Source organism: Falco naumanni, chromosome 2 (genome assembly GCF_017639655.2).
Source record: "Falco naumanni isolate bFalNau1 chromosome 2, bFalNau1.pat, whole genome shotgun sequence".
NCBI classification, from domain to species: domain Eukaryota; kingdom Metazoa; phylum Chordata; class Aves; order Falconiformes; family Falconidae; genus Falco; species Falco naumanni.
The window spans coordinates 111601346-111618600 of record NC_054055.1 but is presented as its reverse complement, the minus strand read 5'-3'; the positions used below and the strand labels follow the sequence as shown (position 1 = coordinate 111618600).

The 17255-nt window shown below is 35.9% G+C and overlaps 1 protein-coding gene across 2 annotated transcripts in view; it reads left to right on the top strand.

Moving 5' to 3' along the window:
• The window catches only part of GBE1 (1,4-alpha-glucan branching enzyme 1), a 168716-nt gene that overhangs the window by 67431 nt on the left and 84030 nt on the right, over positions 1–17255 (top strand). For both annotated transcript variants that reach the window (XM_040582917.1, XM_040582916.1), the window contains exons 4-7: positions 678–803; positions 2783–2918; positions 5329–5419; positions 6572–6781. In XM_040582917.1, coding sequence (XP_040438851.1) covers positions 678–803; positions 2783–2918; positions 5329–5419; positions 6572–6781 — 563 coding nt within the window. The remainder of the gene's footprint in view (positions 1–677; positions 804–2782; positions 2919–5328; positions 5420–6571; positions 6782–17255) is intronic.

Sequence of the window (17255 nt, the reverse complement as noted above, 5' to 3'; positions counted from 1 at the left end):
ATTTTTCATTATAAAATAGAGAAGGTAAACCATTTGGTAATATTTTATTTTGTCATTAGAATGCTGGAGTCATCCAGAGAAACTGAAAGGCAGCAAAAGAAAACCAGCCATTTAAATTTTACTCTTTTTCCCTCTTCTTGACCTGAAAGCTGTCCTGTGCTTCTTGTGTTAACCTATATGATATTGGTCAAGACTCACAGAGCATAGAAAAGAGGAAGGAATCAAGATATTAAAATTGGCTTACTAGATTGTTTGCCAAGTAAACAAATCTCAGTACTCATCTTGATGGCATTACACTGTATGTCTATTTAAATTTATAGGAACATGGCAGGGAAATAGCAATGACAGTGGAAATTAGGGAACCTAACACTAATCCATTTTGTAGGGCTCTGTCTCCCATAACTTATATGAAGCTTATATATATATATATCTCCTCACCTTTCAGCTCCCGCTCGTGAACATCAGTCCTGTGTCTGACATGCTTGGTTTGCTATTCTTTTGTAAATCATCTCTGTGAACAGGGTCATTCTTCCTTGTCTTGACATGCATTGTATATTTGTACGTTCTTGAAATTAAATTTCTGTGTAGTGTACTGTTTCATTCTCTGCTATGGTTTACATAGGAGCTGTTATATGAATTATATGTGACTGCATGCATATGTCGCGGTTTTTTTATAGGTGGTGATCCGCGCTCAAAATGGCGAACTCCTCTATCGTATTTCACCTTGGGCAAGATATGTAGTCCGTGATGAAGACAAAGTGAATTACGATTGGGTACACTGGAATCCACCAGAGTCATATATAGTAAGGTTTAAATATTACTTTCAAAAGGTGCATAAAACCATGTATTGTGTCATCTTTGTATACCTGCTTGGGGAGGGGAGGAAAAAAAAAGGAAATACTGTTCTGCACAAAGAGGGTAGTGAGCTACTTAAAGTAGCTACCTGAGAAATGAAGGGGATTTATTCATGGCTTTGACAGAAAAAAGTGACTTCAGTGACGGATGTTCTTGAGCTACTTCTTCAGTCTCTCATAGACTATATAAATAGTAGTTGCCCATTAAAGTGGTATTTTAAACTTGGCTTCCCACGTGCTAGACAAGCTCAATAACTGTTCCAGGACTAGGCAGCCCTTCCTGGTATAGAAGAGAACAGGGAATTATCAGAACTGGGTTTAAGAGTTACCTGCACAAAGTTCAGTACTCCACAAAAAAGTCAATGCCATACGAAGTCAGAAGAAACTTTCCAAAGTAAGGTGCTCGCACTCCAGTCAAATCCTAGTTTCTTCATGTCAGGAAAATCCATTTATCAATTTTTAAAGCCCTGTTCTTGTTCACTGCAATAAGGGGGGGAAATCTTTACAGGATATATGAAAAATATCCTGGGAGAACGTTCCAAAACTTCAGACTGAGTGATATTTCATATGATATACTTTTTGGAGCTTTCCCTAAAAAAAAAGATATGCAGGATTCTGTATATAGAGGTGCTGCAGTCTCTGGGTCGAGTTAAATTGTAGCGCCCACCTCAAATTATGAAGTATCTGCTTGACAGAGAAAGGGTAACTCACCTGGAAAATCTCATTTAAAAAAAAAAAGGAAAAACCAAACAACCAACCAAAACCATAATCCACTAACTTTATTATTTATATGTATAGTTTGTATGAATTTAGAGACCTGCTCTCTGCCGATGATGCTGTGTGACACCTAGATCCTCTACAAGAAGAGGAATGGGGAGGTAATTGGAAACACAGTCATTTGTATGACCTAGAGTGGAAAGGAAGCGAGAACATTTAGGGTGTGGATAAGGCCTTACTGAGTTAAGGCAGAAAAAAGATATTTAAGTTCTTTCATGAATAGGAGAGTTGCCCAGTGGAGGTAAAATTCAGGGGACAAATGTCAATCTGAACTTCTTATTCTTCACGTTGTCCCTTTAATTTCTGTTCATGTACATGTAAGTTTTTTACTGGGTTTGTTCTAACTTTTCAAAATTTCACTTGAATATTAAGCAAACAAAATATAAAACTAACTTTTTTTTTTAAATTGGGAGAGGGAGGACAAGAGAAAACTTCTGGGGAAAAAAACAGGTTTTAATCAGTAGTTTTCCTAAGTTTCTTCAGACAAGGCTTTTATTTTAACAAATGAAATCCAATCAAGTGTAAACTGTTCTTCAAGTTTAAGGAGGAGGTTTTGTGAGGAACTTCAGTTGCCTCTGTATTCTTTAAATATTTTCACCGATCAAGAAATACTGTGTACTCACCTACAGATGGGATTTTATGTTAGTTTATTTTTTTAATCCTACATAATTGGAATATAGATGATTCTGTGCTGTGGAACTGTGTTCTTTAGGACTAAAAATATTCATAAATTTTAGTTTAGAGAAGGCAGAACAGCTTCAAAAACCTGCACAAAGCAGGTATTCTTAAAAAAACCCCACATGTTTTTCTATTGTCATCTTTTATTTTCAAATAAACTTCATAGTATTTCAGAAGAACTTTATAGTACAATGACTGCTCTGAGTTTGTACACTTAGATGTAATTTAAAAAGGCTATAAGAAAAGTGCTGAATCATGGATGTCCGGTTTCTTGTTCATGAAGAATGTTAATTTGAAATGGACACTTGTTCTAACAGTTTAGAAGGCTTAATTATCTCTAAAACATTTGTGCTCTTAGAGGAAGAACAAAACAAAACTACTCTTAAATTGTTTTTTTTTGCCCTGTGCAGATTACTAGGTTGTGATGACACTTCCAAGCTGTTCCTAATGACAACTTTTTTTTTTCCTTATAGCATAAGCATCCTTCCCCCAAGAGATTAAAAAGCCTAAGAATCTATGAATCTCATGTGGGGATTGCTTCCCCAGAAGGGAAAGTAGCTTCTTACAAAAACTTCACATACAATGTACTACCTAGAATAAAGGATCTTGGTAAGTAATAACAGAGATACTTGCAGAGATAAAAATTTTATGGGCCTGTGCTCTTATTAGAAAAGAGAATTATCAAGTCTGTACTTTTTCCTGTTTTCCAATTATATGTACTACAAAAATAGAATCGTAGGGCAGCACAAAATTATGAACAATTGAAATATACAAAGAAGAAACAAAGACTGAAGTAGGATATGTGCATCAAAACACATTCCACAGATTTTTTTAAGTAAATTGTGATTGCAAAAGCCTAGATAAATGTTATGGGGCAGTTTGCTTTTGGCGTGGTTTGCTTTTAACTTAAAAAAGGACCTGTTTTTATGAGATTTGTCTTCAGAAAATATTGTGCTCTCAATTGGTTCTACTAATGTAAATTTTGATTCGAAGGAAAGACAAGTATCTGGATAGAAAGGATTGTCCTTTCTGTTTGCCAGAAGTAGTATGCTAACTTTTTTGACCCCGAACAGTTGCTATGAACTATCAGAATATGGAAACTTCAAACACAGAGTAATGCTCCTTTGGAAAAGAACTGCTAGTATATTGGAGGGGGTGTATGAAACAGCTGGCATGATTATCTCAGGCAGCACAGCAAAACTGTTCACATCAATTTCTGTTTGTTGATTATTTTTTTCCTGTGGTGTCTTTGCACTGTTTCTGTAATGGACAATATTAGAACTTGCTGGCCCTTACTGCTTGGTAAATAACTGCTTGTTACACTCCACTGTAAAATAATTGTGACATCCATAGCTGAGACCTCTGAGTTGATTGGCTGTGCTTGTGTTGTTTGGTTTTAAAATTATTTATCAGAGTGTCTGAAGAGGCCATAGTAGGCTTGTAGGTTTACTTGTTGAGTAAGTGTGTCACAGAATGTGGCATTTGCTTTGTCGATGAAGTTCAGCTTGCAGGTGAGATGAGAAGAGTTTGCATGCCTGGAGGCCCTGAAGAAAAAGTTAATTAGGATTCCACATTAGGTACCTGTGACTTCCTTTCTGCCAAAGAATTTCAGTTGTTCCAGGAGGTTAATATGTTTAACAGAATTATGAAAGCTTTCTGCTTTACCTACAGATTTTCCCTCGGGGAGGAGAAATGTCATGAAAGGGTTGATATACTACAAAATAAAAGCAATATCAAATTTAGGTGCTGTATACAGAAATTATAATGTTTGTTCTTATTTACAGTAAGCAAGCACTGTGGGAATTAAGCCTTTTTTTTAAAAAAAATGTATTTTTAAGGGTCATTAGATTCTATTTTGGAATGTCTTTCTTGTTAGGACAAGCTTAAAGACATCAGTATTTAAGAATGCTAAGATTTTAATAGTTTGTAGGAGTACGTGCATGAAAAATAGCAAAATAGATAGCAAGCAAATCAAATGAGATTTATTTGATGCTATGTTGCTGTTTATTTATAAAAAAAGCTGTAAATAAAAATAAGTGCAATGAGCCTATATTATAAAACAGCAATGAAAGACAAATTGCTGAGCTCATGCCAGCTGTCTCCTAATAACTCTTCTATAGCTGCAGAATTCAGAAACAAAGCCAAGAACAATAAAAAAAGAAACTGGTGTCTTGTCTAAAGAAAATAGTTAAGTGAAGATTTTGCTTAAACAAATAAAGGGAAGTGGCAGGTAGTGGTGAGAGTCTTGACAGACTCAACACAGGTGAAGGTTATCTTTTGCTGATAGTCCTCACTTGCTAGCTATCTGGGGTACTTGCTGCTGATAAAGATAGCTTTAGTTAAGATATGGGGCAAGTATTGTGGCTTCACCATTAGTATATTGTTTTGCCTTCAGATTTCTCTCCCTTAATATTGTACTGAACTATCTTGGGTGATACACGCGTGTCCCTGACCCTGCTGTACTGCCTTTGTTAAACTCAAACCAAAACCACATTACTTCAGTGTTTTCTCTTTTCTGAAAGACTCTTGTAGAGGGGAAATGTAATCATTAAAGTGGTAAAAAGTGTTTCTGAAGTGGTAAAAAAAAAAAAAAAGCTTCCATGGGGTATAAGGTATAGTACGTTGTAGCCAGTGACTACCCCCACACCTCCTCACTGCGAGTGTCAGTGAAGTGGAAGTTCAGGACGTGCAGATTGGCATAGTCAGTATTCTGAAGTTAAATTGAAATTATTTTTACCTATCACTTACTGCTTTCTAAATCTGAGAGATCCAATAAACCTAGTTATATGTAGATCACGTAACAAATTGACCATTCCATTTGTTGTGGAAAATCGTGTAAGTGTAAACTATTAGATAGAGTTCTGTATTGAAAGAGACTGGATCTTTAGTTGTTAATCATTAATGTTAGAAGCAGCTAAAATGAGAGAATACTGGAATGGATATATCACAGGTGTTGAAGCCTCTTTTAACTATCCTTAAGGGAATGGGTTGGTTTGTTTAATTTCTTCTATTTTTCTAGGATATAACTGTGTCCAGCTGATGGCTATTATGGAACATGCATACTATGCCAGTTTTGGTTATCAGGTCACAAGCTTCTTTGCAGCATCAAGGTAGGTTTAAGTACTTCAGCATTTTCTCTGTTGTTTTATCTTACTTCCTATCCATTGAAATCAATATCCTTGTATGTGTATGTTTGCCAGTGTTTAATGGGAAGATAAAAGTAATGGCTTAGATATTTGCTGTAGCTTCCTCTTAAATCTGAAATCAATTTGCCATAGTGATCAGCTGTTCTGTGGAATACTTCTTATAGGATACAAACAAAAAGGATATAAGTAACTTCAGCTGTCATAGCATATTCCAGCAAATCTACCTTCAGCAGTCAATGCGTGCATGGGTTTTGTGTTGTGGAATTCTTGGCAGTAACAAACATGATAAACAGAACCGTACGCTACTTGTTCATAATACACTTGATTAAAATCATGGCTCTGTGTTGTGCGGGGACTTTTTCCCCACACTTGTAAATGACTGTACTTTGAGGCCTAGGGTGAAAATAGGTGGAAAATTTATTCAGGTAATTGTTAAGAAAATTATGATAAACCTCAATGTTGTGTGTTTGTGGTGAGTATTTTTGGTTTGTTTTCTTTTTTTCTTTTTTTAATATCTTATTGCAACTCAAGTGACAACCAGGATCCATTTAGATAGCCAGTTAAAATTTCCTTTCTTATCTGACACACCTTTCTTTCAAATATAGGAGACAAAAATCCTTAGTTATAAACAAGTTGTGAAATAATATAGTACATAAAACAAATAACTAAGCAGGACAACAGCAGATGGTATATTTTGGGGACTTTCATGAGTGTACATTTACTTTTGTAATCACTATGTATTAGTTTATTTCAGTAATGTAAATATATTGAAGAGGAAGTGTTCAATTTTAAATAGAAGCTTTAAGTTGTATCAGTTATCTTTTATGCTGAATTTGATGTATTAACAGATAAAAAGGGAAGAATAAAACTTTGAAACTTTCCGCAGAACATTGCACGCATATGTCATGTAATTTTTGTATTCAAAAAATTGTTTCAATTGTCAATTTTTAATCAATACCTTCTACATAAGAGGCTGAAAAAATAACCTGTATACAACTGGAAACTAGGTGATGAAGAACTGCTGACTTTGATGTAGTTTTTATGAGTAATGTTTAGTACTGTCAGCTTAAGTTCAGATTGCACCATTCATAACACATTACATTTTCATACCGATAGCCGTTACGGGACTCCAGACGACCTGAAAGAAATGATTGACGTTGCTCACTCAATGGGCATCACTGTCCTGCTGGACGTTGTGCACAGCCATGCATCAAAAAACTCTGAAGACGGTCTCAACAAATTTGATGGTACAGATTCTTGTTTCTTCCATTCTGGTCCTAAAGGAACTCATCAGCTCTGGGACAGCAGGCTCTTTGACTATGCAAAGTAAGTACAAAATGTCGCTTCAGGTGTGTTAGTGGTTATTATTTCTTAGCAGTTCTATTAAAACTACAGTATTCACCAAACTGGAAAAGTCATTTGGGTTGTTCAACAGTTCCAATATGCTGAGTCAAAATCTTTTACTTTGCTGAACACTTAAAATCTAACACTAAATAAGAGTTATTTAGGTTTTGTTATTCTTCCGTCATCTATGGCTACATATATATGTATTATATACCATGTGCGCTGTATGTATTATATAATCATATTATGCAGTTATTTATTTTTATTTTAAATAGTTTTCAGTATTTGTATTTATAGATACCTATTGAAATATTCATTCTATAGGTGTATATTTATATACTTGACTATAAAAATATATTTGTATTTTCATATTATATATTTATAGATTATATATATTTTTATATAGAAAAATAAATAAAAGAGTAAGAAAAGCAGAAGAAAACTTGTAAGCTTTGGAAATGTGTTGTCAAACTGCCAGATTATTGAAATGTAGCAAAAAATTTTTGGAACAAAAAAATGTTCCAAAGAGCTTCCAGAGGCTGATCAATAGAGATAATACATGGGTCGTTTGCAGTAGGCAGTTCTAGGGACCCAGCCTGGGCGCATTTAATTAACTAGTGTAAATATAGTGCATCAAAACACATGTTAGTGCTAGTTGATGATTAACGTTTAATATTATTTACACTGTATTCTCTGAGGTATTGGAGGTGAGGGGGTGTCGTGGTTTAACCCCAGCTGGCAACCAAACCACACAGCCACTTGCTCGCTCACCCCGCCGCTGAAACATGGACGGGGGTTTATCTTGTATGCTAAATATTTCAGTAGCTTAAATGAATAAACAGACACAGGCAGCCAGTTAATTTCAGTCTCTCCCAATTTTCCCATGTTTGTTCGTTCCTTGAACCACCTTGATTCCTTCCTTTCCTTATCTTTGACTCTTCCCCTAAGCATCACACAATGTTTTTGTGCAACCCCACAATCTCCTTAAACCACTTTTTAAGCAATTCTATAGAGTGTCACTCAGCTCTTATTATTGTGATAAATTTGCCTTTCCCCTGCTCCTTGAGATGTATGATAACCTTTTTTTTGTCTGTCTTATCAATTAAAGTTCAGATTTAACCGTTTCAGGGTCACGCTTGAGTGGTCCCTTTGGTGGCTTGTCACTCAGCAACTGTAGAGTTCCTGTCTGTTGTTACCTGTTAGGTTTTGTGTGTTGCAAGTTCAATTTACTGTATTTTCCCTTGTTTTTTTCCCTCACTTGCATTGAATTGCCATTAACTGGATATACTTATGTTGCAGATGTCCTTAAACCTTGGATCACAATGATGTATGTTCAGTTTGTTGCCAAAAAAGATTTTTCTTCTTGTACTCATTAGGCTATACTCTTGAGCTGACAGTTTCATGATTTATAGGGGTTGTAACTGTTTAAGGTGGTCACTGTCTCAGAGGTAATGTTACATAGCATAGGCGAAGTGTTTAATGGAAACTCTTGTACAGTACCTCACAATTTCAATTAAACCAAGTGGTAAGTGTAATAAGTGACTTACACACTATGTTACTTAATAGGATGAGCTGTTTATTATTATTTGGGAAAATTTAACTGATGAATTCAGGGGGCCTTTTTGAATTGTGATTAATTATTATAAAAATAGTATGTCTAATAATAATTTCCTGTTTGAGTTTCTTCCTGTTGATCTTTAAACCAATACCCAAACTCTATTTCAGATAATCTCAAAGATTTAATGTCAATACAATGTTTCGCACTTTATTTCATTTTATCCTTATGTATAATCAACAAGTGTGTGGTACCGACTTCTCCCGTGAGAAAATAAATTGAATGCAATTGTGGACCTTTCTCTGTTCCAAGCAGAGGCAGCTTCTTCCTATTGGAAAAGAAAGCGATGCTGGTATTGAGTGTTTTGGAAGAATCTGTAAACGAAAGAAACAAAAAGCTGCTTTCTACATACCACTTAGCAATGTTAAACTTTTATTCGGAACTGAAGCATTTTCTACATGGGTCCATTCAGTCTGTGGAATGTGCCTGTACTTTTTGGGAGGGACACTGCTGCATAGTTACTTTTCATCCTATTTGGTTGGAATAGATGCCAGACTGAACACTGGAAAGGAGGAGTGGAAAGAGCTGTGAAGAGGAAAGAAGAGATTAGGAACAGAGACCAGAGAAATTGAATCTATGCTCTAAACTGAGTGAAAAAAAAAAATATATTAAAAAAAATGCTCTGGAACACTGAGGCTCTCTTGTGCATTGTTGCTTATGCCCTGACCTCTAGTGAAATGCAATGTATTTGGATTTCCTTTTCTAAACTTCTGGGGAAATGCCTCTTCCCTTTCAAGCACAGGAGGCTATGCAGTGAACTGGTTTTGGTCATTTAGGGCTTCTTTAGTCCTAATATCTGAAACACTAAATATTCTATGTGTGTTTATAGCCAGATTTTAAGATTTAAAGGATATAAAAAACATGTTTATTTTAAGTTGCTCAGAACTGATTAAAAAATGTTTTGAATTTTTTTTCCATCTTATTTGTGGGTACAGGACCCAAACAAAATTGGGAAAGAATCAGAACAGACGTTTCATTTAAAATGTTCCTTATTTTTCCATTTAGGCTTTATTGGTGTGCCTGCTAAATTTCATACCAGCAAGTGAGCAGCTCTAGTCTGAAAGAGGGGAGTATAAAAATCTATGAGAGACTCTCAAGTTGCTTGCAGATGTCCAAAGTTTGCTGAAAATAAATGACAGCAAACACAATCTACTGAATGGTATACAGAAACGTTTGCTTTCTGAGACAAATCTCTTCAGCTCATACAGTGCTGGTACTAAATCCTGTTCCTTCTGTAGTGGGAAGAACTGTTAATTCTACAGGTACTTAAACATCAAATGCAAAGAATGCTCGATTTACTTAGGAATTGAGAGAAACTAATTCTCTGCCATGAAAGAGATTAAGAAACAATTGCTTTATCAGTTTAGTCTGTTTACATTTTCTTTGAAAGCCAAGATGTAAGTAAATTTGTCTCACGGCATTTGCAAGATTATTCAGTTGTTTGGGAAGGGGACTGTGAATACTTGCCATAACAGAAGGTGGCGAAAGATCTATATCCACACACAAAAAAGACTATATCCATGGTGTATTTTAAATACTGGTTTTTTAATATTGTTCATGTAAGTAGAGAAGTAGCTTCAAGAAAACCATCAGCACAACTATTAAAAGGACAACCTGGATGTTGTGTCTTGCACCACAGTGCAATTTAAGAAGATGAAGACATGTTGTATTGTGGACTTTGAGACAAGACTTAAAGAGCAGTAGAATTATTTGGTTTTGTTTTTCAAAATCTGTGTTTATACAAGTGTTGTACAAACACTGAACTTTTTGGTAAATTGTAAACAGCAGGTTAAATGATGCTGTTCAAGGTGGTGTCACAGGAGAATAAAACCTCAGTTGCAGTAAAGTGAGAATTTGAAGGTAATATTCTGGCTTAATTGTAAAAAATAACTGGCTAAGTAAAAGAACATTTTCAGTTTAACTTTTTTCAAGACAAGTATTATGAATTCTGCTATAGAAAACCAGCAAAAATGGATTCAGAAGTAAACTTCCACTGTCATAATTTTGGCACGTCTTCCCAGTTTTTTTCTAAAACCTGGAACTGGGTGTTTTTTTTTCCTCAAATGTGTATGTTTGATCAGTTTTCCTCTCACTGGTCTTCATCCCCCCCCCCCCCCCCCCCCCAGCAGCCAAACCAAAACCACAAAGCCTGAGTGAGGATTGAAACTTTCATATCTTTTGCCTTGGTTCCTATTGAAAATGTGGCTTTCCTGTCTGTAAATTCATGAAAGGGAAATGCTGTAAGGCAAAAGGGATGCCAGAAACTCTGGACCTGCAGTCTAGCTGGCACTGTCTGCTTAATTTTGTGGCAAATTAAGTGCCTTGTCTCTGTTGTGATCCTTTTTAAGATAGCTCACTCGAAATACATGTAAACACCGTCCCATCTTTAATAAATATTCTGCTTATAATTAATTTAGCACAAGGTAAGTATAACAATTTCTCCTTCCTAAAATCATATTTGAAGATTATTCAGCTGCCGAGTTCATTAGAAGTGATGCTGTAGACCCAGGAGACCAGGTGGGATCACAAGTAGATTGGTTGATTGTTTTGATTTAAATTCATTTCTCTGTACAGCAATGTGTCTAAAATACTAATCAGGCAAAACAGCTTAAAAAGAATTGACAACAAGGTATTACCTAGCAAAGATAAGTTTTTGGTTGTGGGTTTGGTTTTTGTTCGTGTAGTTTGTTTTTTTTTTTTTTTCAAACACTATGTAATTAAAATGTGTAAGTGATGCTGCCTTTCTAGGCTTATTGAGATTAGAGAGTATTGTTTTGATTTTTAAGGCTCAGTATTCCTCTTTTCTGATGGCTTTGTTAGTTTCTACACTTTTAAAATCCAATTCTAAGGGATAATATGCGTACTGGTACATTTCTGTGAGCCTTTAGAAATAAGGGTAGAAGTAAAACTCGGCAGAGATCATGTGATGCCCTAGGTTTTGTGTTTGGTTTATGGGGTTTTTTTGTGTGGTGTTTTTTTGTGGGTTTTTTGTTGTTTGTTTTGTTTTTTTTTTTTAATACTGTGACCCTTTTCAGCTGAGCACTTTGCCAAAATTTTAAGTTCTTGCTCAATCTAGAAGAATTTGGTATAGAAGTCAGAGGTTGAATTACGTTCTGGTTTTAATTACAAAGTCTGTCCTTGAATGCATTAGTACAATCAGCAAGAGATGATGTTAGTCAGAAGGTTCTGGGGCCAGCAGACATCCCTGGCATCTTTTTTCAGGCCCTATTTTCAGTGCTTTTTTTTTTAGACTGGATTTTATGTGTCCATGCTTTGCTTCTTCTGTGAAGGCACCAAATCATAACTAGTGGGAATCCTTTGGCCTGTCCACATACAGGTGCTGTTCGTATTTGTTGACGATATTCTCTGTTTTGGGAATTAAGGCTTGTAAGCACTGTAGAGGAAATGAAATCTACTTAAGTCATGTAATGGGAGAAATCTGTTCTTTTCTTTAGTCTTTTCTTTTTCCTTCAGTTTTATGAAGTCTCAAGTGACATCCATACCAAATGTGCTTTGAAATGCTCCAGGTAGATAAGAGTTCAGAGGATAAACACTGTGTCCCACGAGCCAGTTTACATCAGGGCAATAGATGACATGCTGGTCCCCTGCTGCCTAACCAGATGTTTTCTCCAGCTTGGTCTTCTGAACTGTTGGTGGAGCAGCTGATCGTGGCTCAGTGTGCTGCTACTCTTTTTTTCAGTTCTTCTTAAAGTGGGTTATAAACTAGCGTAGTTCTGAAACTACATTTAGCCCCACTGTCAGTGCGGCAGAAATAGGGCAGCTGTCAGGGACCAAAGCGTGTGGTTTAGTTCTGGTTTAGGTGGCCTGTCCTCCAGTTTGGCCCTCCAGAGCAGTGCGGGTCACCTGAAGCTTCTCTTCCCGATCCTGTGGTCCAGCCTCTCTGCTTATCTCCAGTGCTTTCTTGCATCTGAGATGGCACTGCACACCCGTGGTGTTTGAATGCTGAGACAGTGGCCTCTTCTGCCACCCAGTGCTTAAATCCTGCGTGGACTTCATGATGTATTTTGTGGGGGAAAAAGGTACGCTGATGTCAATAGATAGCAATTTACTTCATCTTAGGATCTGACTCCTTAAAGACATGTTGATCTTCTAACATCTTTAACAGCATCTGTTAAGGTCAGCATTTAATTTTTTTCCTTCAATAGCTGTTCTTTACCTTTCTTCTGATTGCCAACTTCCCCAGTCCTTGGCTGTCACTGGTGTAATACTAGTCGTAGTCATAATGAATTGGGAAATACATCTCTCAGATTAGTGTTTGGTTAGTAGGGCTACCTTTATGGGCTCATAATTCTCTTAACATAGCTAATAGAGACTTTTTTTTTAAGTAGCCTACAGTCAAATGAGCTCTCCTAAATATCTGTGGAAGTAAGAACTTGTTGCCTTATGTGAGAGCATCACCATGGTTTGTGACAGTTGGTTTTCAGGAAGAAATGGATATGTTGCTACTCTACAACACTTGCACATTTAGCATTTTAAATTGACATAATTTAGTTATTTTTAATTACATTTTATTATATATTCTATATAAAATATAAAATTTATTTATAATTACAAAATAATAAACAATATTATAATTGATGCTTTGTGAAGTACAATGGTGTTAAAGATTATGGTTCCTTGCCTAATGCACTAAAGGGAAGTCAGCATATCGGCATGAGTTACAAAATGCAGATAACACGGTATGTGTGTTCTTACCATCCATCTCAGAATTGCTTTATTCATGCATTTTCTGCGAACTGTTGCTTATTAGTTAACACCCACAAAGGATAGGTATGACATAAAAACTGCTAGTACACTCATAGCTTCCAATAAGACACCAGGAGAGTCCCTGCTGGCCAGGCAGGCATCAGTCAGATGGGAGAAAGGAGGCTGCTACTACTTGTAACAGTTCCTTGATGGTGCTGGGTTATCCTCTTCAGACTCCGTATGATTTTCTTTTACAGTTTTGCACCTTTCTGCGTTCTTCCCTTTGAATTTTTGAGCTACTAACAAACCTGTCTTTGTTTGTAACTTTACCTTTCTTTGCATAGCTTGCATCGAAAGACTTTTTTGCAGCTTTCCCTCAACTAAGTAATTTCCTTAGGAGTTTAAACTATACAACTTTTGGGACACAGTTGATCCCCCAGTCCGGAGGTAGGGGAGAGGGAAATATACCAGCGGAAAGTTACAAAAGAATTAATGTGTCACACAAAAGAGCTGACTTTCCAGAGTGTAAGTGTAGTCACTGAAGTGTTTTCTGCAGATTCTGAGGATTTAGTCAGGTACAGATGACGTTCTTCCAGATGCATTTATGAAGTAGTAATGACATCCAGTGGTATGTCATGTTTGTCACAGATATGTATTCGTTGGAGAGATACCTTGGCTGTAATTCCAACTAGTTTAAGGGTAATGCCGTGATAGTTGTCAATGAGCTAGATGATCAGTCATGTGATGGATTTTTTGGTATATTATTGATTCTAGGGTAATTACAGTAAGAACAGGGATACAAGTTGTGTTTCATGATGAAAAAACCTTCAGCTATGCTCATTTTAATTCATTTCCTGCCAGTCTTCCTTCACTAAATTAGTTTAAGAAAGCTCTGTATTTAGAGATCCCCATAAATGCATTGGAATTGGATTTGGTTGGCAAAGATTGTTTTTTAATGACTCTTTTAAGGAAGCACTGCTTGTGGTGTAATAGTGAGTGAAATTTTTTTTTTTTCCCCTCAGAGTTCATAAATGTAATTATTTTGATTACAGACTGACTTTTAAAAACCTGCCTGCATATGTTCCTATCATTCTGCTTCTAACAGACTGGATTTAGAGGGTGACTGTAAAGGCACAAAAGTATTTTATAAAACTTAAACCTTAAGACTTTCCATGTCTTTCAAAATCTTTGTTTCTTTGTATTTTCTTTTTTTAGTAATCATTGTGTATGTTAACAAATAAGTACTTTCAAGTATGGGGACATTGCAGTTAATAAATTGCCTTTCTTGAAGGGAATGAATACCGAAGGATTGACAGAAGGGATGATACATCGGAACTTACTGCAAATATAATCAGAACAACTAAAATAATAGCACAAAAAAAGTACTATCCATGAGCTTATCATTTATGTATATGCAGTCTAGACCTGTTGTAGAATTGCTTTATTTTTTTAATTAAACATTCATCTAGAAGCTTAATTGTTTTACTACGCTGTACTTAGATTGAGATCACATTCTGGGAGGCTTTAAACCCACAGATGCTCTGAAACAGAGCTTCACTTAAGAATATATGTAATTTTCTTTGAAGTGTCTCATGTTAACCTATAACATAGAAACCAGAGCTTTGTGTGCAGGTTCTAAAATTTAGCTGCACAAAAAGTGGTATAGTAATGAAGCAATATATTGATAAGTGAAGAAAAGGCATACTGAGAAATTGCAGTCAAATGTTCTAAATTTTGTCAGGTAGTGTATTTCGCAATATAGAGGTCACCGCTTATAGCCAATTAAATTCAATCATATCTTGAATAGACTCAGTCACTCTTTCTTGAGGTTGATTATGATATTTCAATAAAGATCTAAAATTAGACAAGATTCAACACACTGCCGAGAATCATTCTTCATCAGTCTAAATGCAATAATGATCTTGCATTTAGTAGTCCACATGTAAATTGACAACTTTTACAGCATTCTTGGGTGATTGCTGCAGCAGGTTACGTGAGCATATCTGTCGTGAATGGAAGATTGTCTGGGAAAAGTGGTGATGGTTGTATAAATTTGAGATGAGGGATAGGTCGTAAAGAAAATCTGTAAATGAAATGGAGAATGTTGACTTTCTTATAGTAGGGTTTCATCCAAAGAAGTTCTAGGCTGGAGGAAGATTAAGCATAATACTGCTCATGGCAGGGAAAGAAGATGGGATCATTAGGACTATTGTCCTTTCTTTACTTGCCTTTCTTTTTTCTTATTCTAATGTATATATGTTGTATAACGTACAGATCCACTCGAAGTCCATTTTTAAAAGCTCATTGGAGAAAGTTGATAATGGGATAAAACAACTACTACATCTACAAAGTAGAAAACAACTATCAAAATGTTGTATGCATTTCTGAAAGTCAGTAGTGCATTTATGGCCAACAGATCAGAAATGATCTGCAAATAACTGTGTCAGTCTGTTATATTACTTTCAGTTCTGAAAGGGCTGCCATGTTTGTGTGAGGAGTGCCATTTCATGGACTAGCATAAAGACTGAGTTCCCATCCCTAGAAGTTGATTGAAATGGAAAATGGGTGTCAACGTATCCAACAGAGCTGGCCAGCCTGCCACTTCAGGTGGTACCGCTGCTCTGTACTACCAAATTGCTTCCTAGCTGTAGCCACTGGCAGAGTTCAGTTTTGGATGGGACTATGTTGGTGATTCTGTGCACAAATTGAAGGAGGATTTATATAGACTCATTCCACTTTACATGGATGTTCTCTTTAGGATTATTTAAATGCCAAAATGACTTTGATTTTGGAACTAATGTGTTACTGAGATAAATTTTATTAGACTTCATACATACAAAATTATTGATGAAATTTTAATGAAGCTACATTAACTGGTTCAGCTGTGGTCACATTGCAATAGTAATGAATGGACTGAGAGTAGCTTTTGCTGATTTTTCTTTTAGGTACTGTTCTGGCTGATATGGTTATATTGCAAGTCTGAAGAACTGAAATAGTGTATCATGTCAAATATGTCTTAATAAGGAAAATGTTGTATGAAAAGCTTTATCCCTGGGAACAGAGCAAATTGTAAACCAGGTTTGGAAAAAGAGTTCAACTTTTTTTTCACAAAAAAAAAAAAAGCTTATTCCACTAAACTTGCTTGGCTACCTTTTTTCCTATGCATTTGTTTTAGGCAGTTCCTTGTAAAAAGGTAGCTTCCTAGAATTCTCTGGTTTGCAATCAAACATCTATTTGTCCTGGTTCTTCCCTGTATCTCCTCTATGATAAGGAGGCTAATTCTTTACCCAATATTTTTATATATCTGTGTGACAGTTCCTTAAAATCTTTTAAATATTGGTATAAAATTACTTAGAAACAAAAGAAATTCATAGTTGTAGAAATTATTTTTACAAGTTCAGATAGTTGACAGAGAAGGGTTTTTTAAGTTATTCTACTACAATTAATGAGTTTAGTTGGGAGTGAGGAAAGTGTACAAGTAATACTCTGTAGCCTTCTTGATTTCTTCAATCTAATTATTATGCAGCAAGTCCTGTCAAATGTGCTTACAGGTATAGATACATATGAACAAATAAACACAAGAATGAAAATGTACATACATATAAGAAGTCACTGCTATGTGCTCTACTGCTTGTCTTCTGTAGGAGAAAAGTTATTCTGGTTGAGACAGTCTCATCTGTTCAAACAAAGAGTTGAGAGTGGAGTTCTCTGGATAATTATTAAGTGGAAGTGTGGGGGGGGTTGTATATATAAGATATTTAGGCATTGTGGAAGGCTGTTGAAGAGAGTGTATATATCAGGGGGCTCCACCATGAAGGGGGGAATGCTCTTGGCTTTCTTTATTATTATTCTGTCTTTATTCTCTTTTCCTTTAATATATGTAATGAAAGTAAAGTAATGACTGTTGTCATTTTCCCGATTAAATAAACACATTAGAGAACCCCTTCTTGGCTGGAGGGATTTATGTAAGCACCGTAGAATTTGTCACTTCATGATGTTGAGTAAAGCCCTATTCCTTTCACCCTGTCACAATGCGCGTCCTGCACAGCTAGACACCGGGGCTTGTATTTTCAACCCACAAAGCTTCAGAGATTGACATTATCATTTACCATTTTCTTCAGTGCTTTACAGTGA